General features: G+C 31.9%; 1 protein-coding gene across 4 annotated transcripts in view; it reads left to right on the top strand.

Annotated features, from left to right (window-relative positions):
* rho-5 (rhomboid-5) overlaps window positions 1-25,832 on the top strand; it is a 99,529-nt gene that overhangs the window by 67,461 nt on the left and 6,236 nt on the right. For 2 of the 4 annotated variants that reach the window (XM_085480486.1, XM_029313040.2), the window contains exons 8-19: window positions 8,806-9,138; window positions 9,623-9,809; window positions 10,585-10,674; window positions 19,388-19,707; window positions 20,975-21,061; window positions 21,549-21,740; window positions 22,390-22,573; window positions 22,922-23,158; window positions 23,249-23,275; window positions 23,910-24,100; window positions 24,725-25,021; window positions 25,414-25,567. In XM_085480486.1, the coding sequence (XP_085336612.1) occupies window positions 8,806-9,138; window positions 9,623-9,809; window positions 10,585-10,674; window positions 19,388-19,707; window positions 20,975-21,061; window positions 21,549-21,740; window positions 22,390-22,573; window positions 22,922-23,158; window positions 23,249-23,275; window positions 23,910-24,100; window positions 24,725-25,021; window positions 25,414-25,567 (2,299 nt within the window). The remainder of the gene's footprint in view (window positions 1-8,805; window positions 9,139-9,622; window positions 9,810-10,584; window positions 10,675-19,387; window positions 19,708-20,974; window positions 21,062-21,548; window positions 21,741-22,389; window positions 22,574-22,921; window positions 23,159-23,248; window positions 23,276-23,909; window positions 24,101-24,724; window positions 25,022-25,413; window positions 25,568-25,832) is intronic. The other 2 variants (XM_085480487.1, XM_085480488.1) reach the window with 2 other exon arrangements.

Here is a 25,832-nt window from a genome sequence, read left to right as displayed (position 1 = left end):
TTTATTTCTTTCTGCTAATTTTATAGGAAGACTTTTTCGTCTTAATTAAAAAGATAAAATGACAGGTAGACGATTCTTTTAATATTTTATCGACGATATCGATAGTTCAGACTCGCATTATTTCCGTATAAAATCGCGATTGTGCGCAACCTTTTTTGTATCGTACAAGCTTTTTAGACATCGTCGACTCGAAATCGATTGGGCGAGTCTCTGGTGGATTCGCGAAGTGGCTCTGATTAAGCGGCGCCATTAGAGGGTGGTACTCGAAAAACGAACGTAATCATTAGTAACCGAAGGAGTTTCCGGCACTCCCTCTAATAACCGACTCGCACGCGATCGTAATTATTATTTGCGGCTTATGTCGGCTCGCTTTCAACGCAAATCGGTTTATCAATCGAAGCGATAACGCGTCGCTATCTCAGAATCAGGGCAAATCACATCATCTAATTTAGCAGTCGTAAGTCAAATATATATCTAGGCAAAATTGAATTTTATGTTTTAATTTTGTATTTCATTTTTATTTTTTTATATTAAAGAAAATATTAGCAAGGACGTCCGCAGGATTTTTTCCAGGCGTAATTAAATTTTTTGTTTTTAATTCTTCTTTATTTTCTTAATTTTTTAAATTTAATTCTTTATTTTTTTTTTATTTTTTTATATTAAATAAAAATTGAGATCAAATAAAATATATTAAATAAACATGTAAATAATTAATTTCAGCATTTTCCCGAATATCGACAAATTAACCAACCATACTCTTATCATATTTTTCTTCTCGATCAAGTAACTTTATTACATATTATTGGGAGAGAAGGATAGAGGAAAAGTTTTAATGAAGAAAACAAGACGCTATCGCGACGACATAAATATTGTAATCTAGTATATAAATTTCGCGCGCGTAATTACAGAGAGGGATATTCATTTACGCTCAACTTGTCTTTTACATCATGCGATTGCAGTATCGTTTTACGCAGTGCGGCTATTACTGCAGCTACACGAGATGCAATTTTAATTCGCGCGCCGCATCGCGATTAAGGACGATCAGAAGTGATGGCGAGAGAGGCGGAAGGTGAGGTTGACGAGAAAGGAGAGTTGAAAACTTTATTTTTCTCGAGGCTACACATTTATTTTATATCTTGAAGCAGCAGCGAGAAAACAGGTAAAGCGATTATGAAAAAAGGGTGTACAACACTTTGCTTTACTTTTTTCACAATCAATACATTGCAATATCAGGGTGTCTAGCGGTCAGGGAAATCTGGAAAACCGGGCATTGTCAGGGAATTTGATAAATCTGGAATTGCCAGGGAAAAGTCACGAAATTTTACTATTTATTTGGATTTTTTCACATTATTCTACATTTGTCTCAATAATTTGAAATTTTTTATTAAATAAACTTTTCCTTGATTCCCAGCACGCTAATTTTCTGTGTTGCTAAGGAGATGCTGCCGTTCTGTTTTACCGACTTAAAGTTAGGTTAGTTTCACTTTTTATTAAATATACAGATTGAAAAATCCTTCACAATAAAAATACTGATAATAATAAATGAGTTCTTTCATGTCATCTCTATTAGGAGCGCTATATTTTGTGCACAAATAAACTGCAGAACTTTTGTATTAAATAAGTATTGTTATGAGGTGATGCAAGAGGCCGATAAAAAACTATAATTTATTAACTTTTATTGTTTTTTTATGCGAAATTACAGCGCTCCCCGTTCATTATTATCAGTATTTTAATTGTGGAGGATTTTTCAATCTGTATAGTCAATAAAAAGCAAAGCCCTTGAACTTAAAGTTGGTAAAACAGTCATGGTTTGGATTCTCTTAAAAATCGATTCATCTACAGCGTTTGTTAATTTATATTTTCATCGTTGTGTTATTTTATTTTAATGTGTTTGATAGAGATAAAACTAAAAAATTTGATATAATATAAATAAAAGGGTGACTATTTAAATAATCTATAGTGACATGTTTGTTTCGATTATCGTGCATAATGCAGATTATATAATTAATTTAAATGGTTGTTTTTTTTAACTTTTGAATCTTTTCATTTTGTTGACAAAATTATCTCAAGGTTTTCATGATTTAACATTTATTTGATTTATCATATAGATATATGCAAATTATATATTTGGTCTTGGGAAATATGAAAAGGTCAGGGAAATTTTTTATTGAATCTGCTGGATACCTTGAATATGTATATTGATAGAATGCTTAATCGAGAAAAAATATAGAAAGTGCAATTATAAAATTTTTATTCGTAATTTAAATCCTTTGAATAATTTAATTCGGGAATTATAATAATGGAGATAGCGTTAATGCAGCAATAACATCTGCTTAATTTCACGATTGCATGGAGGAATAATTTTTGGAGATTCGTAAACATCATAAAAAAAGAGAAGAGTATTGTATTTTTATATTTAATTTAACAAAAAAGTTCTTTATGTGTAACGCCGTGTTAATTCTTTAATTTTAAGTACAATATGCAAACATAGACTTGAAAAATTGCAATTGCGAAGAAAAACAGAAAAAATTTATAATAAAAATTTACATGTGTAGGGCTAATAAAAAAATATATTAATAAAAGTACATTTTACGAACAATATTGAAAAAATGAAAACATCGAAACAGACAACTGCGCAAGAATATAAATTGCCAATTAATATACATAAATAATTACAAAGAAATTGCGCGTTAACGCCTTTCTCTCTCAAAGGAAAATACATATTTATTAATAAAAATATAATTTCAACCAACGCAAAAATATTTCACAATTTGATGAACTTTAAACGTTCTGTATAGAATTTATATACATACATATATATATATATATATATATATATATATATATTTTTAGAACAAGTTTTCACGTTATTACGTCGAGTTTCCGGATTGCAGTTATCAGATAAAAATAAATGGAAAATAAATTGTAAAAATTTTAAAAAGTTTATCGTTTACACGAATAAAATGCGCAAACATATGTGCGACATGCATTTTGCGTGTGAAAAATCGGCGAATCGACAAAACGAGTGGAAAGTCACAGCGAGAAGAATCGGTTTTATACATCAAACGACTAATTAGCCGGTGTACGTGATGAGGGTGTACATGTCGAGAGAAGAAAAACAGAGGAATCGGTCGAGGGTCGGTTTTTCTAGCGACGCCGAGGTATCATTGTGTAATAAATGAAGGTGGCGAAGCCGATAATTAAAGACAAGGGTCGCAACACACAAGCGACGTGCATGTATGTGTGTTTGTGTTGAAAAAACGATGTGTGCACGGAGAGAATTTTTCGTTATATTTTATCGCAAAATTAATAATTAATTTTATTAATTTCTATGTTTAGTAATAAGTCGAAATTTTATAAAGTTATTTTAATTTTACTATATATATTTTAGTAAAATTAATTAAATATATTTTATATATTATTGTGTCAGATATTAATATTTTTTATTCTGATAAAAATATTAATTAGAGAAGTTTTTAAATAATTCTTCTAATATGATATTGTTCCACGATTATCGTGAATTTAAAACATTTTATACATATATTGTTGTGGCAGATATTAATATTTTTTATTGTAAATATTAATCACAGAGAAACTCTTATAAAATTCTTTTAATATATTATAAATCCACGATTATTATATGAATTTCAGGATAGATTCTAAGAGAAAATTCTGCATTGTAAAATTTATATAAAACATTTTATATGTTTATCACTTTTGTGGCATCTATTCTATTCGAAACACTTAAAGAATTATAAATTTTAATATATTTTAAAATGATTAAAATTATATATATATATATATATATATATATATATAATTTTAAAATATATTAGAAACTTATAATACTTGAAGTGTTTTGAATAGAAGAGGTAGATATTTTATATGTTTATCATTTTTTGGCACCTCTTCTATTCAAAACACTTCAAGTATTATAAGTTTCTAATATATTTTAAAATTATTAAAATTTTACATATATTTTAGTAAAATTAATCAATGTATATTATTGTGGTAAATATTAATCAGAGAACTTATATAAAAATTCTTCCAATACAAAAAAAAAACCCACGATTATCATATGAATATCAGGCTAAATTCTAAGAGAAAATTCTCTTCGTGTGAAAGTTGCAAAGAGAGAGAAGGAGCGAGAACGCAGGCCACACCCTGGTAAAGTCAGGGGTGGCGCGAAGGGAAGAAGGGAAGGTTTGAGGAGGAGGGAGAGGGCAGGGGAGAGTAATATCTCGCGTTGTAAAAATCCATTCGCGTGAAAAACAACCCGGGCATCGTCGCTATACCATTTACCGCTTGATAGGTGGTAGCTTCTCTGCGCTTTAAGCCCCATCTTTCCTCCGGAGCGGATGACACGTATGTGTAGCCACCCTCTTTCCACCCTCTCTCTCTCTTCCATTTCATCTTCTCCCTGGTCCTTTCTCTCGGTCTTCTTTTCGCTCGATTTCTCCCCGTCCGCTTCAGTCGCTCCTCGGCTCGTTGCAGTTTCTTCCGATTCATTTTTACAGACATACCTCGGTCCCTGTCGACATCCAGCAGTCCATCGTTCGAGTCTTTCTGAAGTCTCCTTGCTTCTTCCTTTCTCCTCCCTCTTCCTTCTTTTCTTCGTTATAGCTGTTCTACAAAGTCTATCAGATCTATTCCAGTTTATTCCTTCCAGTTACTCTTCTTCTCTTGATTCCTCTATACCCATGTGGAAATTGCGTTAAGGCTTTTATAAGGCCCCTGTTAATTTTTCTTAATTTTGTTAGAATGCTAATGTGGAAGCCCAATAAGAACCCTTTAAGGTCGGTCATGCTTTTCCATTGAAGACCCTGAAAGGTTAAGTAAGCAGGGTTTTGTGGAAATTACGTTAAGGCTTCCTAATTTTGTTAGGGTGCTAATGTGGAAGCCCAATAAGAACCCTTTAAGGTCGGTCACGCTTTTCCATTGAGGACCCTTAAAGGTTAAGTAAGCGGGGTTTTGTGGAAATTGTGTTAAGGCTTTGATAAGGCCTCTGTTAATTTTTCTTAACTTTGTTAGGGTGCTAATGTGGAAGCCCAATAAGAATTCTTTAAGATTAAGTAAGCGGGGTTTTGTGGAAATTGTGTTAAGGCTTTGATAAGGCCTCTGTTAATTTTTCTTAACTTTGTTAGGGTGCTAATGTGGAAGCCCAATAAGAACCCTTTAAGGTCGGTCACGTTTTTCCATTGAGGACCCTTAAAGATTAAGTAAGCGGGGTTTTGTGGAAATTGTGTTAAGGCTTTGATAAGGCCCCTGTTAATTTTTCTTAACTTTGTTAGGGTGCTAATGTGGAAGCCCAATAAGAATCCTTTAAGGTCGGTCACGCTTTTCCATTGAGGACCCTTAAAGGTTAAGTAAGCGGGGTTTTGTGGAAATTGTGTTAAGGCTTTGATAAGGCCTCTGTTAATTTTTCCTAACTTTGTTAGGGTGCTAATGTGGAACCCCAATAAGAATCCTTTAAGGTTGATCACGCTTTTCCATTGAGGACCCTTAAAGGTTAAGTAAGCAAGGTTTTGTGGAAATTGCGTTAAGGCTTTGATAAGGCCTCTGTTAATTTTTCCTAACTTTGTTAGGGTGCTAATGCGGAAGCCCAATAAGAACCCTTTAAGGTCGGGCATGCTTTTCCATCGAGGGTCCTTAAAGGTTAAGTAATCATGCCTTATGAAATCCTTTGTGTTATCCTAAGATGGCCCAATAATTTCCAGGACTGTACCCGCTTTTTTGAGATCTGTGTGTGTAAAATTAATACAAAAATAAATGCAATTTATTTTTTTATTGCCCTAACAATTTTCTACATGGGTAGATGCTTCTCTCTAGTTTCTCTTCCAGTATTTTAATTATTCCAATTCTTCTTTTCTTATATTTTCCAGCTTTCTAGACTTTCCTAATTTCTGAAAAATTTATCACATAATTTTTTTTTATTTTTATCAAATATATAAATCAGTTCTTATCAATTTCTCTTATGCACGATTTCGATCGCTGAACTCTATATAGACTTCTATTACACTCTTGTGCAATCTCATGACATAAATTTTGCATACATAAAATGGCTTTTCGCAGAGTGAATTATTCTAGAACATCCCGTGTTATTTGTTGTAATTTATGCACGCTTATTTATACATCTGACGTACAATTTATCATCGAGTCACGCATTTATCCGCGGTCTTATCAAATCGAAACGGGCTAATGAAATTGGGCGGGAGGCGGGAGAGACGTCCCTTAATTTCCGGTCCGGGGTGGCACGGGACGGCGGCGAAACAAGCGGAAACAAGACGCTGTATTTATGTTGAAACTTATATATGAACGTTCAAACTTAAGCACTTGCGGAGATACACCGTCGCCGAAGCGACGTCTCCTGGTGTGAGGAATTTTCACGCGGCACTTCCGATCGGAGTATTTCTTCGACGGGAACTTCCTTCGCGCCTTGCCAGCAAGTTTCCGGAAACGACGTAGAAATTATTAACAAACATCGCTAAAATAGAGTCCCCAATATCTTACTCAATTTATTGTTGGATGGCTAATTTAACCGCGCGTTCTTCAAACGCAATTTTACATCAAGCACAAGTATTAAAAAAAGATTTTTTTATCATATATATATTAGCTACTAAAGATTTTTTTTTTTTATATTTACAGTATCCGTATATATTATTATATCCGTATAATATATTATATTAAATATATAATATAAAATGTATATTATATATATTAATTTAATATATTTTTATATATAAAATTGATATAATATATAATATATTTTTGTATAATATATATATATATATATATAAAATATAATATATATATAATATAAAATATATATATATATATATAAAATTTAAATATATATAAAATATAATATAAATAAAATATAATATAAATAAAAATCTATACTATTTTGAATCACACTAATTTGAGTGAAAATGAACAATGGGGGAATTTAAAAATAATTTTATTGTCTCTCCCTGGTTCTTTTCATACCTGGATTTGCATACAAATATTTCCACCTGCTTCTCCATATGTTGTATACGTACATACATATTTTTTTCAGTGATCGCAAGTTCATAAGTTTTCCCGAAGCATATCCGAAATCTAGCGCCTCGCGAAACGGTGTTTTTTTTCTCTCTTTTATGCACTTTCGTGTGCATTCAAGTTGCATGAAAGCTGCAAGCTCGGCGAAGTCCTCAATTCTATCTCTCCTCATCTATTCATGAGACGGTTTCGTGGCGCGGCATTCTTTCAGCGAATTTTCGCTTCGGCGCCATTCTCCTTTCTGGCACCCAAACGTTTTCTTCTTCCCTTATGGTTTAGAACTTGCATACTTTAATAAGTCATCGTTTCCCCTTTACGTCATCCCGAAAAAAAATATAAATGCCCGGTATTCACTCTCTTTATTTTCTATTTCGCAAATTAGATCTTTAGCTCGCGAATCCTTCGATTAATCGCGATTAATCGATGCGTTTTTTTTTTTCGCGCGCATTTTTCCCTTTCACGGTTGTCAAAGCTCTCCGGACCGCGAATAATCTCTTAACCGTATTTTCCGTGCAATTTATTTGGAATTAGCGTGGTGTGTCGGATTAAAAAGAGACAAAAAAAAATTCATGAGTTTTTTTTTATCCCCCGGGAAAAAAAATTAACTGAAACACGGCACGTGCGTTTTCGAGGCAAAGCGACGACAGCGCGTCTAAGAAGGGGCGGCTTGCCATTAATTACCCTTGATGCACGCGATATCGACTCCCTGATACTGCACTCCGCCTAAATGAATGCAGGCGAGGGATGCAGCTGCCGCGAGAAAAATGTGGCGTCGCGGAAATTTCCCGGCGCCAGTTTTCCTTTTTATTTGCGCGAGTATAAATCACGCCTGTGCTGCGTTCCAGCCGCATATTTTCTGCGAAAATATATGTATATTTTCCTATAAATATATTTGCTATAAAAGTGCTATTTATCGCTAATGGCGTAATTAGCAAATAATTTATCATTTTTAATCTCTCCCGAGCTGATAATAAAGGTGGCAGACAGATCTTTTCTTCTGCTTCATATATATAATTTATTTATTACTTAAATAATAAAAATAATATTCTTGAATAATAATTAAAATAATACGAATAAAAATACACAGAGAATTTTTCGTTATATTTTACCGCAAAATTCACTACAAATTTTATTATATTTTGTAATAAGTCGAAAATTATTATATTATACTTTTTTTTTAAATTATCAATGATGAATGATTAAGCTGGATTGAAAATATTATACTACATTGTTAAAATTTATATGAAATGTTTGATATATTATACTTATCACTTTTTTGGTATCTATTCTATTTAATATAGTTTTTAATATATTTTAAAATTATCGAAATTTTATTATATGTTTTAGTAAAATTAATCAAACATTTGATATCTTATTGTGGTAGATAATATTTTTTATTGTGGTAATTATTAATCAGAGAAACTTTTATAAAATTCTTTCAATACTTTATTGTCCACGATTAACATGAATTTCAGGATAAATTCTAAGAGAAAATTCTCTCAGTGTAGTATACATGAATAATAATAAAAATAATAAATTTGAATAATAATGAAAATATATATTTCATATATTTGTATATGTTAAATAATATATTTTATTATTTAATGATATATATGTACAAATAATATATAAAATATATTTCATATATTTTTATATATTAAAAATAATATACTTTTAAGATATAAAAATAATAAATTTAAAAATAAAAATAATCTTAACCTGCCTTCTCATTGTAATAAAATTTAATTTTGTCCCTTTTGTTTTCAGGCCGTCGCCGAGTTCCGGAACAACGGGCACATCGACGGTATCGTCGACGTCCGGCGAGGGCGACGTGACGCAGAGCATCGGGATGTACCCGGTGGGCGCCACGACGTCCTCGACCACGACGGTGACTCCGGTTACGACGGCATCGGCGACCGTGCCGTCTGCCACTTCCGGCATCTCCGTCGCTACCGGAAGTGTCAGCGGCATCGCGAGGAGTGTCTCCGCGCCGAGTGCCCCGCGACCGGTTGTCCAGGTCAGCAGCTCCTCGGCGAGCACGTCGACGACCCAGCGGCCGAGACTCAGAAGGAACCAAAGTCGCACCGATGCTATTCGAAAGTGAGTAGTCTTCAAGAATGTTATTTTTATTATTCAAGTATACCAGTTTTATTATTATTCAAGTATATATTATTTTTGCTAATTATTCATGCAAATTATTTTATTTTTATTTTATTATTCGATTATATTATTTTTATTATTATTTTCACTATTACTCAAATATATTATTTTTATTATTCAAGTATATCATTTTTATTATTATTATTATTATTTATTATATAGTTTATATTATTTTTATTAATTATTCATGTAAATTATTTTTATTATTCAACTATATTATTTTAATATTAACATTCAAGTAGATTATACAATATTCGAGAACATTAATTAAGAGCATGGGGAGCAAGATTTACCTTCCTTGGAATCAGTAAAAGAATTAAGCATTTATTCTTCTTTTGAATAAACACTGGATTTATTTAATATAAAAAAATGCAAATGAATTAACAAAAAAAGTTTTTAAAGAAAAAATAAAATTTAATTCCAGTTACATTAAACGCGAGACAGCGCAGTTCTTCGGAGTCGACGAGGACTCGGAGGCCCTGGAGAAGCAGAGATGGCTGGATCGACGACGACGCATGGCGTCGAGGAAGTACGGCGCGTTGCTACCGGAACACAAGCCCCCGGATCCGGACATCACCAGGGACGTACCGGACACGACCGAGACACCGGAGGTAATCGCATTATATCATGCGTTTTAATGCGATTACAATCGTATTAACGATATAACACGATAATCCCGTGATAATCGATCAGCTGATTGCGCAAAATAGCGGAATGAGATATCGAGAGCTTTCATGTTGCAGGAATAAACTTTCTCCAAGTTTTTCAGCTCGAATCAATTTTTCACGAGAACGATGTAATTTGTGACGTAAATTGTTAAGATGTATAGGAATTTATTATGAGCTTATCGAGGCTTATAAGTTGTTGCGAAAACTTTGATTAAGATAAAGTAATCAGAGAGAACGATACATAGTTGAATTTCTGTTAAAGTTAAAAAATATCACGTGTCTCAAATGATTTATAGAAATTTTTGTATTATAATTTAACATAATATAGATGTGTTAAATGGAAACGTATACTGTGTTAATATTTTAAACTTAATAAATGCAAAACTTCAAGTAGTTTAAAATAAATTTTGTGTAGAATATGTTAATTTTAGATTTTATTATTCTCACTTATATTATAAAATAAAAAATCAACATGTTTGCCTGTAAATTTTGACAGATGAATCTTGTGATGAATGTGTTATTTTTTTTACATCTTGTTTTATTAATTTAACATTTATGTTCAATTAACATACCAGCAATATGTTAAATATTTAACACAAAAATTTTAACGGGGACCATTTTTAGCAAGAAGACTACTGTATAATATTGTTACTCGAACAGAAAAAAATTGTGGCTCTGAGAAATTTGCGGAAAAACTGGCATTTTTAAATATTTACAGGGTGTCACTCTCAGACGATGGCAGCAACCGGTTCGAAGGAAAGATTCTGTGGCAAGGATGACACTGTCGGGTCTTCATTACATCGTCGAGGTGAGTCATTGAACTTAAAATCTATTTCAACAATTTTCTTTTATGAAATGTTTTGCAAATTCCTTCAAAATTTTTGTTTATTCGATAAACGTCGCTTTAATAAATGCGTGTAGAATTTTTCGCGTCGAATGGGTTCCGCGGACGAATTTTTACCGTGATTACGAAACGCAACGTCGATGTGACGTAATTAGCTAGCCGGGTGTAAACCACCTTTTTGCTGAATTACGTTACATTAACTTTAAAGTTTAGATTAGCCAAAGTAGAGAGTAATTCCGGTCATAAAAGTGGAGCGACCCGTGCGCCCCATTACGTAACTTTGGTTTTAGTTTACGCCAGAAGGGCTTATTTCCGGCCATGCAAACTTTGCACTCGCCGAGCTAAGACAAAATTTTACCTTTGAATTATTCAAGTATTTTACTACCCGCGATTGTTTTAAAGATATTGCGCCGCACAATATCTGTGTGACTCATAATCAAAGATCGAACTTTTGGGAAAGGATTTCATTTATTTTAGTGATCCTTCAATAATTTTTTTCTTATTTTTAAAGGTCAGGATATATTATTTATATTAATTTTTTTAAAATATTAATTTTTAAATATTAATAACAATTTTATTTTTTATTTTTAAAGGACAGGATATATCATTTATATTAAGGGGATACTGACCATAAATATTAATAACAATTTTATTTTTTATTTTTAAAGGACAGGGTATATTATTTACCGACTTTGAGTGCGGATCAAAATAATTTCGACGATTTTTCGAAAATACGTTCAGATTTGTATTTTTGGCGGCCCTTCGATTGGCCATAATTGAATATATCGAACGCGGATGTTGCACACACACATGCACGCGTCACACAATGCACTCTGCTGCGCTGCGAACGCGCGGCTGGCCATATTTCAAAACTTACCACTTAACTTGAACTAGCCGGACAACGCCTGGAGCATGTATCGCTGGAGGAAAGTGTGTTTCTCTTTTCGTATATATACACGGTGGACCATTAAAATATTTTACTCGCGACCCAGAAAGCATCGTCGCGTCGCAGTCGCTTCGAAAATCAAACGCAAAATATATATATATTCGCGGTCGCTCATTATTTTACGCAATCAAAAATATTCCGCTTCGAGTATTCGTGCATTTTTTCGTTAATTACGAATTTTTTCGAAGTACATGCCTTACCAATTATATTAAATCGCTATCTATTATTTAAATATTTAATTAATTAACGCTCGATTTATTTCTAAAAATTGTTTTATATAAATTGCGATTTTTGATTGATTTTTAGTTGATTGTTTGAGTTTGCTCCGAATCTAACGATACGTAATATAATTATAATTTAATTGAAATGAAAATTGTTTAGGTTTATACTTTAGAATTTTTATATTTTTTGCTCGAATCATCTGTTTTTCCTTTGACTACTATGTCGCGAGCGGAGTATAAAATACGGGCGAAAATATAATCTCGAAAACGGATAACGCAAATTAATTTTGCCGCGATCCGTTCCGCGCGATCGAATCACAATTCCGCGATTCTTGCGATTGCGTTCTCGCAATAACGAAATTTATTAAGCGGAAACGCGGACTGCGATGCTGCTTAAAATTGTTTTGCGAGAGGCTCTTTTTAGCCCAGATAAATCTGGAATAAAAGCTTTTCGCGCAAACACACATTATTATTTTATCGCGCACACTCGACATTTGCAGACAAAACGGGAAGAAAATTGTCCCTGTTAACTTACGTTAAGTATTCCTCCTAATTATTATTTTTATACTATTTTCCTCTTTTCATATATCTTTAGAAATTTTTAGATATCTTTAGAAATATGGCTGCCAATTATATTGCATTTTAAATAATGAAAAGTACTCCGAATTAATCTTGTGTAAAATGGATTTATTAGCTGATTTTTTTATATGTTGTAATTTATTGACCCGTTGAACAAAAAATTTAATAGCGTCAAAGCTAAATAATGGATAATTACAGAGATACAGTGTCAATTTGTTAGACTGATTGTAAACCAATAATTTATTATTTAGCTTTGAGCATTTTTTGTTCAATAGCTCATAAGTTATAACATATAAAAAGCCAGCTGATTTGATCGGGATTCAATTTTATCTAGGATTTTATATAGATTCAAATTTTGCACTAATTCTATATAAAATTAAACCTTTGTAAAATCTTTCTCATATGTTGTAGCTTATGACCTGAAAATGACAAAAAATGTAATAAACTCAAAGGTAAATAATAGTTCCTGATTTACAGCCTGTCAAACACAAAAAACTCACTTCTGCGAGTTGTTTGACTAGCTGTAGTTCAGTAACTGTCCATTATTTAGCTTTGAAGCTATTATATTGGGTTGTTTGAAAGTTTGTAGCGTTATTTTATGAAATTTAAAGACTTTGTTTAAATTTAACTGCTGTAAATGTAAAAAAAAATATATGTAAAATTGTATTTAAAATATAGTATAAAATCATACAAATAATTAAGTGAGTAATTTTACATATTTTTATGTAATAAAGTACATATTTTTTACAGTGTGTAATATATCACAGGCTGTTTTCGTGCCTTGATTTTCGTCAATTTTAGTAAACTATTTCCGAACGAGAGTCTTCAACAGAATTATTCCCTTAAATAGCACATAATCTTTTGTTGTTTACATTGATTGTGAGTCTTTCCGGGAAATAAGCAAAGATGACGAAAATATAGACTTTATTTTCTTCCATTTTATATGAGTAAATTTATCTGTTAAAACTTATTAAATTTGAAAAAATTTTATATTAAAAGACGCGTTGAAATATGACTTTTTAAAATATGCTGATAAAATATTAACAAAGGACACATTGCTAATTTAAATACAATAGCAGGTAATAAGCTGCAACATGTGAAAAAATCAGCCGATTTACCCGAAATGCATTTACATAAAATTTGTCGTTGTTGAAACAGGATGTCTATAGTCGTCCTTAAAGTCCTTGAAATGTTCTGGAATTTCGTTCTTTAAAAATCCTGGTAATATGTATTTAAATTTTTTGTAGCTCCTTGATTTTCTTTGTTGCTTCTAAACATTTAGCTAAAAGAGCAGTTGAGACTATATTCGAGTAAAAATATTTTATCTTTGTAAATAATATAATTATATTTTATTTAAAAGTCTAAAAATATGTGTTACGCACAAGTTACTTATAGATTTTAAAGAGAATATTGTATTTAATATTTGTAATGCATATATTAATTTTCATTAACACGCAATTATATAGATAAAGAAAATAAAGTGTTTTGTACATCTTTATTGTACTATTGAAAAATCGTGCAAATTTCCTTGAAATGTTCTTAAATTTTATTTTGAAATTTTACTAGACACCTTGTGAAAAAATTATAAAAATGCAAAATATTGCATTTTATTTCTTTCTTCATTTCTTCTCCATTTCTCCTTTATTTCTTCTCTATTTCTTCATTATTTCTTCTTCATTTCTTCATTATTTCTTCATTTCTTCTTCATTTCTTCTTCATTTTATTTAAAATTGCAGTCGATATAAAGGCAAGTTCGAAGAAGTGCAGCTGCTCTAATTAATGCAATGTCGATTTTACTTATTAATGCGGTTTATTAGACTTTCGTTAACAGATGGAAACTGCTGTCTTCTTATTACGTCGCTCGTGCGATGTAGATTTTAATAAAAATTCGCGTGTAAAACGCGTGCACCGGCCGCCATTAATTACATCCCTTGAGCGGAACGCATAAAGGGCGAGTTACGAGGGTAATCTACTCCCTTCGTTACACGCCGCCCTAAGATTTAAAACACCTCGTTACACTTGTGTGACGGCGGTTCTCCTCTCTCTCTCTCTTTTTCTCTCCTCTGTTTCATCTTCCTTTTTAATTTCGCGGAAACAACGAGTCGCCAAGCATTATCACATTTATGCGAGAGATAAATAAAGAAAAATCCTTGTCTCTTTTTTACTTCCTAAGGAAAGGAAATTTATTCCTTTGATTTTCCAGTTATTTTAACAAAAACATTTTTTTTTTAATTGGCAGAATCCTTTAAAAATCCTGGAAATATACTTGAATTTTTCTTAGATCCTTGATTTTTTTTGTTGCTTCTAAATATTCAACTGAGATTATTCGAGTTGAATATATTTCGCAAATAATACAAAATATTTTGTATTTACCTCCAAATCCAAAAATATGTATTATATAAGTTTATAGGTTTTTTTTACTTTCTAAGGGAAGGAAATTTTGAAATTTATAGCTTTGATTTCCCAGTTATTTTAACAAATTTTTTTAAAATTTGGCAGAATTCTTTAAAAGTCCTGGAAATGTACTTGAATTTTTCGTAGCTCCTTGATTTATTTTGTTGTGCTTTTAAACATTCAACTGAGATTATTCGAGTTAAAAATATTTCGCAAATAATACAAAATATTTTTTTATTTACCTCCAAATCCAAAAATATGTGTTATACCTATAAGTTTATAGGTTTTAAGCATTTAAATATACTAAAAAAAATATTGCATCGAATATTTGTGATGCATATATTAATTTTTGATTTAAATATCGACTTGATAAAAAAAATAATGGAAAATCGTGCAAATATCCTGGAAATGTCCTTAAATTTAATTTTCAAATTTGACCAGACACTCTGATTATTGATCCATATAAACGTTATCTTTGCTCGATGATGCAACATCCCGTTAAATTTCAGCGTGTTTGTAGGCCCGATGAAATCGTAGAAATCGATACACGAGCTATAATCATTTGAAAGTTGTTACTGCGCGATGCGATCGGTAGATATAGTCGTTAATGCCGGATTATGCTGATCTGCGTTTAATTACACGCTCGCGAAATGATGGATTTTCCAGTAAATACTCATTACACGTTCACCCATCAGCGTTGATCGATATTAATGGGCGGCCAATAATATTATTCAATAATATAGCTCGGATACGGATTAATAAACTCTCTCTCGAACTATTGCCGATCGAATTTTTGCAAATCAATTCTTTCCCGCAGGTTTTCTTCCCTCGTCTTCTCTTTTAACGATAAATTACTAATTGTGTCATCTCACACTGAAAACAAATTTAGTTAATTCTTATAAGTATTTATTTCAACACTGCCAAGGAAATCATTTATTTGAAACCAAAAATATTTATTTGATATAAGAAAATCCTTTTCAAAACAAATAAATATTTATTTGTTTCAAATAAATGATTCATTTGGCAGTATTGAATTAAATATGTATTATATATATATATAATTTAGTCTTTTTTTTTTCGGTGCACTTTTGCCAAGAATAATGTAATTTGATGAAGTAAAAGTGCATAACAATATAGGCTCAATTTGAGATATATGTGTAATTAATTATACCTTATATCGTCTCTGGAAAATATATGAATATAATATTTTGAATTATTAAAATTTAACGAATTTTTTGCGATTAATAAAAAACGGAGGTAGAATATATGAAATAATTTAAAATTAAAATTAAATTTTTTTTATACATCGCTTTTTAGTGGAATATTAATAAAAATATATATTACAAATATATATATATATATATGTTCTTCTCTTTTTATATCAAAGAATTTATATAAAATTGAGATATTGAGCACGGATGAAGATAGCAAGACGAGGTGCGTGTTTTCTTTTGCGATAATAGCGGGCTCGTTAAAGCGGAAAAATTCCAGAGAAGGCGGGGATCTACGCCTCTATAAAATTCGACGGAATTTAATTTCGCGCACGGCTTGCGTGGAATTAACATTTATCCTGTTTATTGCTCCGTATCGAGGCCCTTCCGATCGGATTTTATATTGTCGCGGCACGATGTCGTTCTCGATCGTTAATCGTCGTTCCCGCAATTAAACGGTGTATTTTGAAAAATGTGCGCGAAATATCAAAAAGAAAAAGGTTCCACAAATCTCTATAAAACTATAAGTATATACATTGGAAAAAATATTGTTAACTTGACTAAACCTTTCAACTAAATTACTATTTTATTAATTGAACATATATTATAGTATTTAAGTCAAATATACGTTTAATGTATTATATTTAATTTTAATATTTTTATATGTCCAATTAACAAAATAATATTTAGTTAATAAAATTTTTTAATACAATAAATTTTTTAGTTAATACAATTTTTTCCCAGTGTACGATACTTCGAGAATGACGGCTCACCGTAGTTATTTAACTTGATAAATCTCTCGCTTAATAAGAAAATGTGTTACGCATTAATGTAACATATTTAATTTTAATACTTTTACATGTTCAATTAACAAAATAATATTTAGTTAATAAAATTTTTTCTCCAGTGTACGATACTTCGAGAATGACGGCTCACCGTAGTTATTTAACTTAATAAATCTCTCGCTTAATAAGAAAACGTGTTACGTATTAATGTAACATATTTAATTTTAATATTTTTTACATGTCCCATTAACAAAATAATATTTAGTTAATAAAGTTTTTCCCCAGTGTACGATACTTCGAGAATGACGGCTCACCGTAGTTATTTAACTTAATAAATCTCTCGCTTAATAAGAAAACGTGTTACGTATTAATGTAACATATTTAATTTTAATATTTTTTACATGTCCCATTAACAAAATAATATTTAGTTAATAAAATTTTTTCCCAGTGTACGATACTTCGAGAATGACGGTTCACCGTAGTTATTTAACTTGATAAATCGCTTAATAAGAAAATGTGTTACGCATTAATGTAACATTTAATTTTAATACTTTTACATGTCCCATTAACAAAATAATATTTAGTTAATAAAATTTTTTCTCCAGTGTACGATACTTCGAGAATGACGGTTCACCGTAGTTATTTAACTTGATAAATTTCTCGCTTAATAAGAAAATGTGTTACGCACTAAAGTTTCGCTCGTTTATTACGGGACACGGCGTATAAACGCGCCAACTTGAACGAAGATGTCTCGTTAAACCGAGGGCCGCAACATCCGAAGAAACAATATCGGCGGAAGTTGGCAGGCTAAACTGCCGTTTAACGCGGTTAGTTTTACGAAGTTTCGCAGGGATAGCGGGGAGCGTACGGTCAGACACGCGGCCGGGCGAGATCGGCAGTCTGACACTTATACTACTGGCAGCCAGTAGTAGATGCCAGCCGATGCTCGGCCGCCGCGCGCGGTCAGAGACTGCTTTCGACAGCTTGGACAGTTTATTAGCGATATCGGAATCGGAAACTCGGGTGTGGCAGCGCAGTTAGCCGCACGCTATTTTCACCTCGATCCCTCCTTCAACATATATATATATATATTTTTTTTTTATTTCTAATCGTTATCAGTACGATCGAAGCAAAACTTTACCGTACAGGCCGCGCCCTTTTACTGTTTACGAAATTCGATGATTTTTTACTTTTATTTTATTTATTCTTTAATATTATTTTATATTTTTTTACATTTTTTATTTTTAAGAAATTATAGATTTTATTATCAATAAATATTTATTTACATAATAAATTTTAATACTGTAATATTCTAGATAAATTTAGTACTAATTTAGTTATACTAGTAATTTAGTATTAATTTTTTTAAAATCAGAATCAGAATGATTTCTAATCATTATTAATATTAAAAATCGTAATGGCACCGTATGTTTAAATCTTATATTTTTATGAAATGATAGATTTTATGTATTATTAATATATGTATATGCGAGTAATAATATTACATAATTTTTATGTAGGCATTAAACTTGATATTTAATTTTTTTTGATATCGGAATCAGGTGTACAATTAAACATGATATTTTAAAATCGATCTTTGTAACATATACATATAATATTTTGATTTTTAATCGTTATCAATATACGATCACAAATTCCACCATATGTTCGTGCCCTTTTTGGAATTTTTTGATATTTATAAGAAATTATTTACAAGGTTTTATTGTTAATAGTGCGTATTAATATTACATAATTCTAATGTAGGTGTTAAATTGATATTATAATTTCGTTGATTTCTAATTATTATCAATGTACGATCGCAAAACTCCACTGTATGTCCGCACTTTTTTTAAAATCTTTCGATATTATTTTATATTATTTTATATTAATATTTTTTATTTTATTGTTATTTTTCACTATTTTTATTTTATATTACTATTTTTTATTAAGAATTTTTATTTCCGGTCTATTTTCAAATGTATATTTTTTACATTATTTTCAAAAAATTGTAGATTTTATTATCAAAATAGCGAATATTAGTATTACATAATGCTAATGTAGGCGTTAAATTAATATTAAAATTTTTTATTTTTTTGTTGAAATAAAATTTAAAAAAAAAAATTTTTTTTTTTAACTCACACAAAAAGGGACCAATTTGTAAGCATATAAACAAAGTCTTTTCGAATCTGATTAATTGATGAATTATTTTTCCTCTTTCACGAGGATTCTAAAGAGTATAATATTTTTAATTCGCACATTATATAAGAATAATTACCAAAAATTTTTAATTTTATATTCTGTAGAAATTTTGTAGGACCTCGGATGTTGCTCTAGCTCTTATATTGTTTATTTAATTAATGTATGTCATCATAATTTTTCCTTTCCCATGTACATCTCTACAAATCTGTTTAATATTAATTTAATATTAGAATCTAGGAATGTTGGGAATGAAAAGGAAGAATCTCCCAATGTGTATTTGTACTCGCGTGCGCAAATATCGCATAATGCCATTAGATTGAAGCACGTCTGTCTGTTTGCCAGTCGCTGACGAGGCAGCGTCCCCGCGAGCGCTCGCAATCGCGTCCGGAGTCGCGCAGCTTCCCGCCGAGCACGATCGCCTACTTATCGAGAACGGAGGGAGTGTCGTATCCCGAGAGCGGCCCGGACGAAGAGCAGTCCTTCTTCGAGAGGCCTCCGCCACCTCCACCGCCTCTTCCGGCCCAGCAGTCGCAGCAAACATCGCAGATCGAGCAGGCTCCCGGTGGAGGACTCGACAAGGACGAGGAGGTCGGCGTCAAGATCGCGGATATCCTCGACGGCGCGCAGGATCGCGAGAGGATCGGTTCCGAGGATCTGGTTGGGTAGGTTCTACTCTTTTCTTAGGAGGATTTTTTTTTAGATTTTTTTATTAAGGCTTCTGGATCCTCGCCGCGACTATATGTCAGATTGTGACGTCAGAGAAGCACACGATGAAAATTCTTGGATGCCATTTTTAAATAAAAGACATGGTGTGTACTTCTTGGAAAAATTCTGGAATTATCATGGAATTTGATTTGAACTCGGGGAATTTTTAAAAAAATTGCCCCTTTGATTTTGAAATATAGTTTTAAAGAATATAAAATTTATTAGTTCTATATAAAGTATATATTAAAATATATTTTGTTATAGTATAATACTATTATAATATATCGGTTCCGAGGATCTGGTTGGGTAGGTTCTACTCTTTCCTTAGGAGGATTTTTTTTAGATTTTTTATTAAGGCTCCTGGATCCTCGCCGCGACTATATGTCAGATTGTGACGTCAGAGAAGCATACGATGAAAATTCTTGGATGCCATTTTTAAATAAGAGACAGGATGTGTACTGCCTGGAAAAATCCAGGAATTATCATGGAATTTGATTTGAACTCGGGGAATTTAAAAAAAAATTGTCTCTTTGATTTTGAAATATAGTTTTAAAGAATATAAAATTTATTAGTTTTATATAAAGTATATATTAAAATATATTTTATTGTAATATAATACTACATTATTATATTAAAAAAATACTTTATTTATGTTAAAAAATTATGTATAACATATAAACTTATTTCAAAGTTGTGTTTCAAATATTATTTAAAATACTTTAATTTTATTTGGAATTTTGAACAAAAGTACCTGGAAAATCATGGAATCCTCAGGGAATTTATTTCTAAGATTTGAGTATACACCCTGAAAGAGATATTTTGAAACACTACTTCAAATGACTTCAGCATTCTTTTAAAATACCTCGAAAACTATTATTTTCCCTTGACAGTCAACCAACAACTGTAAAATGTTACTGTCATTTTACAGCTGTTGATTGGTTATAAAAGGATGAGGATAGTGTTCGAGGTATTTTAAAACCTGCTGTTTTGTCGAAATATCTTTTTATTTCGAAATGGCATCTGAGAATTTTTAGCGCGCGTTTCTCGCCTCTGACGTCACAATTCTCGCCTTTGACGTCACAATTCCAACATGATCAGCGAGGAGCCTTTAAGAAAAATCATAAACGTATAGATTTATCGTAGATTAAATTATTTTCCGAAGGGAATTAAGTCAGTTGTAATTTGGAGTAATTAAAGACTTATCAAAGTGTTTCCCGTTCACAGGTTCGTACAGCAAAAGGACGACAGGACGACGATCGACGGACAAGTTAGACGACCCCGTTCGATCACGAGGGACCACTATATTTCCAGGTGACGGCTCATTTCATTAATTTTTAGTCGAGTTTCTCCAACGGAGGATTAAATATCGTAATCTTTATGAAATATTAGAGATCGTCAGAGATAATTAATTTCTCTCAAATTAATATTGTAATTAAAATTGAATGATCGCAAAAAATTATTATATTTTGTATTTATGTTTGAAAAAAGAATCATCTTTTTCATTTTATAATATTAACATAAATATGATTTTAACATAAATGTCAAGAATATAAAATGTCGTAAAAATAATCAGCTCAATTAAATGGCAAAGAAAAGTTTCCATGCTTCGATGTTTAATTTGTATATATAAGATTTCCACCGCTCTTGATGAATCGAAAAACCCTCGACGTAAGAGAGAAGAGTAGTTTGCCGAGATCGCGCAGTCTATACTTTATTCGAGCAAAAGCAATTTGCAAAATAGATTTGTCGTTGTCCTCCGACAAACTTGCAAGCGTGTATAACGAGAATGAGATTACAGAAAGACAAGTTGGAGCAGGTCGAAGTACGACGCGCCCCCGACGGAGGGTACGAGGCTGCCACAGGAGGAAGGGGTGACTCTCCGCAGGGAGATAACCGGGGCCACAAGGATCTCCCGCAGCACGATCGATCGTGTCTTCGACAACAGCAATCGACGGAGATACGGAATGGGCATCGTCGGTCGTTTCTTCGGGTACGGTTCCTCTCTGCGCCTTTGTGCGATTATTAAACCAGAAGTCGAATTCATTCAATTAATTCCCGCGAGAGAGAGAGAGAGTAAAATTACCTTAATCGGAAAACGCGATTCACTGCGAGACAGAAGTTCGAAAGCAACTTCGCATTTTGCAAGTTGTATGTTAGATGGCGCGAACTTCGCATCGTAAATACAAGTCTTACTAATTATTACCGGTCTTTGCTTAGAATACTATACAATTGCTATTTTAGAATTTTATATATTTTACATATTATATATTTTTATATATTATATATTTTATATATTATATTTTTATATATTTTATATTTTTTATATTATATATTATATATATTATATATTTTTATATATATAAATTTATACAATTGCTATTTTAGAATTTTATATATTTTACATATTATATATTTTTTTATATAAATTGTTATTTTATATTTTTATATTATTTGAAAAATGATATCTTATGATATTTTTTATGTGTCGATATTTTGTACGTATAATAATATTATAATAACATTGTGTATCTCTTCCTGATAATTTTCTATCGAAAACATTTTTCGGAATATTGGGTTTATAGTAAGCATGTTGTAAAGAAAATAAAGCGGATCGTTAAAAATGTTCCTTTTTGTTCCAGACGATCTTTTCGAAAGAGCGTCGCGCAAAAGGTAGACGTAAGGAAACAGTTGGATGACTTCGAGGATCACCGACCATATTTCACGTACTGGATTACCACTGTGCAAGTATTGATTCTGATAATATCTCTGGCGTGTTACGGATTTGGTCCTGTTGGCATGGATATCACTCATCGGTCAGGATTGGTAAGCAAATACAAATTATTATCCCTTGACTTCAGTTGTTCTCATTCGAATCTCATCGTTGACATTTTTCAAAAATTATATTTTGGAATTAATCGGAAAATTCATTCTGCTGTCTCTTGTGCAATAAAATGAATTATTTTTGCATCTGTGCTGAATAAAAATAGATATCTATGATTTCTTTAAACATGATTGAGTGCAACAAAATTCTGAATTTTCTGAGATATACATTTTTGTAGAATGTAAGCTGTGAAGACACTTGATTAAATTGCTGTTGAGCATTTGATTCAAGAATGGTTAAAAATTCTATAAATAAATATATAGATTGAAAAATGATTAAATCCTATCCAGGTTCTCGTGACGAGTTTGTCGTTGCAACAAGTCGACTATCAGGAACCCGCGAACTTCTGGTTAGGTCCTAGGGCCGCGGATCTGATTCATCTTGGTGCCAAGTTTGCGCCGTGTATGCGTCGGGACATCAAGATCCTGAAGGAGATCGACATCTGGCGGGAAAGGGAACGGGATACCGCTTGCTGCATCAGAAACGACGATTCCGGCTGCGTTCAATCCAGCAAAGCGGATTGCTCCGTGAGTTTTCTCGATCTTGAACATTTGTATAAACTGGCTCTTCACGGTCGCGTTCATGTTAATGTAATTTTCTTCCATGCGCGCCAATAGGTTCGAGGATTGAGATCCACTGTTCCGGTAAATCATGTAATCCTTACTTTTTTGATACGAGAAAAGCACTTAAATAAAATTAGGAAATTTAAACGCAGTGTTTCCTTGCTCGCATTATAATAGTCAGTATCATAAACGTGATAAAAGATCCTAATTTATATATAAAAATTTATTTCAGAAATATATTATAAGTAATTTTGAAACATGAATTAAAAAAAAGAAGAAAGTGTAAATATATATATATATATTTTTTTTTAATTAGATTTGTGAATTAAGTGCTTTTTCTCTATTATTAGACACCTTTAGACGTAGTTAATGATTAGCACAGATTAAGAGCACGTATATTTAGTAAAAAGGCTTGAATTTTAGCTTAACTAGCGATAGGATCTTATTTTCCTCGAAAGAAGTTATTCTTGGATAGCATTTTTAAGGTTTTGAATTTTATAATTTTAATTTTCAAGTACAAGAGAGAAAGAATAAACATGTTATTTGTCAATTTTATTTTACTTTGCAATGTACTTTTTTACCTTTTGCACACGAATACGCAAAATCTTGTTGATTTGTGCATGTTTGAATCTGGATATACATATATTCAGAGGTACTTAGAAATCTCAACTTTATTGGTGACGAGGATAAATTGTGGCCATGTTAAATTTCGCAGAATACAATCTCGAACTGGAAGAAGTGGGGACCGTCGGACAGTGGACCCGGGGGCCGCATCAGTGGATCTGTTTGCGGACTGGATCCAAAGTTCTGCGACGCCCCGGCAAGCATCGCGCCTTATGAGTGGCCGGATGACATTACCAAGTGGCCGATCTGCCGGAAAACCAATCCCTTTAATCACCGTTTCAGGTATCGAGCGTCCTCATCCCTTGTCCATTGCGTTTATTATCCAAATTAAGCCTCCTGGCTCCTCGCTTCTGACGTCACAATCTGACATGACCGCGGCGAGGAGCCAGAAGCCTTAACAGAATATCGCTGAGAATTTGTTTGCAAAAAAATAAATAAATAGAATATCACTGAGAGTTTGCAAAAAAATAAATAAGTTTTTAAATTCTATTATAAAATAATATAAATAATTTTTTTTTTTTTTATTTAAAAAACATACTTTATACAGGGTGTCCCATTTTAATGTCCCACCTCAAATAAGTTTTTTTATTTTTGATTGTAGAAAAAAATGTTTCAGACAAAAGTTGTATGGTTTCGAGGAGGACATAAGGTGGTGCCATTAGTTTGATCTTGAATAGTTGCTTAAAGGTCACGTAAAGGTCACCTTGAGGTGAGGAGATCTTGTCTTATAACTCAAAAAGTACTTGAGATAAAAATGTTTCATTATAGTGTTTTGGAAAGCTCTCGATGTGGGATATTAAAATGGGACACCCTGAATAGTTTATTTTCGAAATAATTAATATTTGACATTTAGCAAAAATAATTTGATATAATTAAATGAGGATTAACGGAACCAATTCCCAATAGTAAAAACGGAAATCAAAGGGGCAGCGGCAATTTTCCCATCGGCCGTTACAAGGATAAGATGGCGGAGCATATGGTTTGCGAGATAATCGGTCATCCATGTTGCATCGGGATTCACGGGATGTGTCGAATCACCACCAAGGAGTACTGCGACTTCGTCCACGGTTACTTTCACGAGGAGGCGTCGCTCTGCTCGCAGGTGGAGTGTTTGCACGACGTCTGCGGAATGATACCGTTCCTGCATCCCGAATGGCCGGACCAGTTCTACAGACTCTTCACCTCTATCTTCCTTCACGCCGGGTAATAAAGGGAAAACCAATGAATGAAGAACCGATTTACATATATTTATCGCGATATCTATTTATCTGGAAAGAGCGGAATCGATTTTACATTCGTCTTCATAAATTTAGTTTCAATTGTACATAAATTGCGCACAAAACCAATTTATTCACTCGACTAAGTTATAATCTAAAGAGAAAAAAATATGTATTCCGATTTATTTATTCCAGTAAATTTATTCCGATAAATATCAAATCGTTATATTTGTCACAATAAATTTATTTTGAAAAAGCCGATAAACATAGTTTATTCGTCTTCATCAAAGTAAAACCGACTGCAAAATTTATTTCGATAAATTAATAAAAAAAATCAAATCAAATCAATTTGCTTATCCCATTATTTTGGTGTTACAGAATCGTCCATTTGGTAATTACGTTACTGATCCAGTATTTTCTGATGAGAGATTTGGAAAAGCTGACAGGATCTTTGCGCATCGCTTTGATCTATTTTATTGGTGCATTTGCTGGGAATTTGGCCAGCGCAATTTTTGTCCCTTATAGAGCAGAGGTAAGTTTTTAAATTCTATTATAAAATAATATAAATAATTATTTTATTTAAAAAACATGCTTTATACAGTTTATTTTTGAAATAATTAATATTTGACATTTAGCAAAATAATTTGATATAATTAAATTGAAGAAAAAAAAAACTAAAATTTGTTGAAATTATTACACTACCTTCTTTTATAAATGACATTTTAATCTCTGCTATTTATCGAAGCTATTATAAAATACATTTTATTTTCTCTTTAATATAGTCCTATCAGAATAGC

The sequence above is a fragment of the Nylanderia fulva genome, unplaced genomic scaffold, assembly GCF_048542155.1.
Source record: "Nylanderia fulva isolate GAGA-0341 unplaced genomic scaffold, ASM4854215v1 Scaffold15, whole genome shotgun sequence".
Taxonomy (NCBI): Eukaryota; Metazoa; Arthropoda; class Insecta; order Hymenoptera; family Formicidae; genus Nylanderia; species Nylanderia fulva.
Note: the sequence above shows the minus strand (reverse complement) of the source record. Positions and strands in the feature narration are given on the sequence as shown.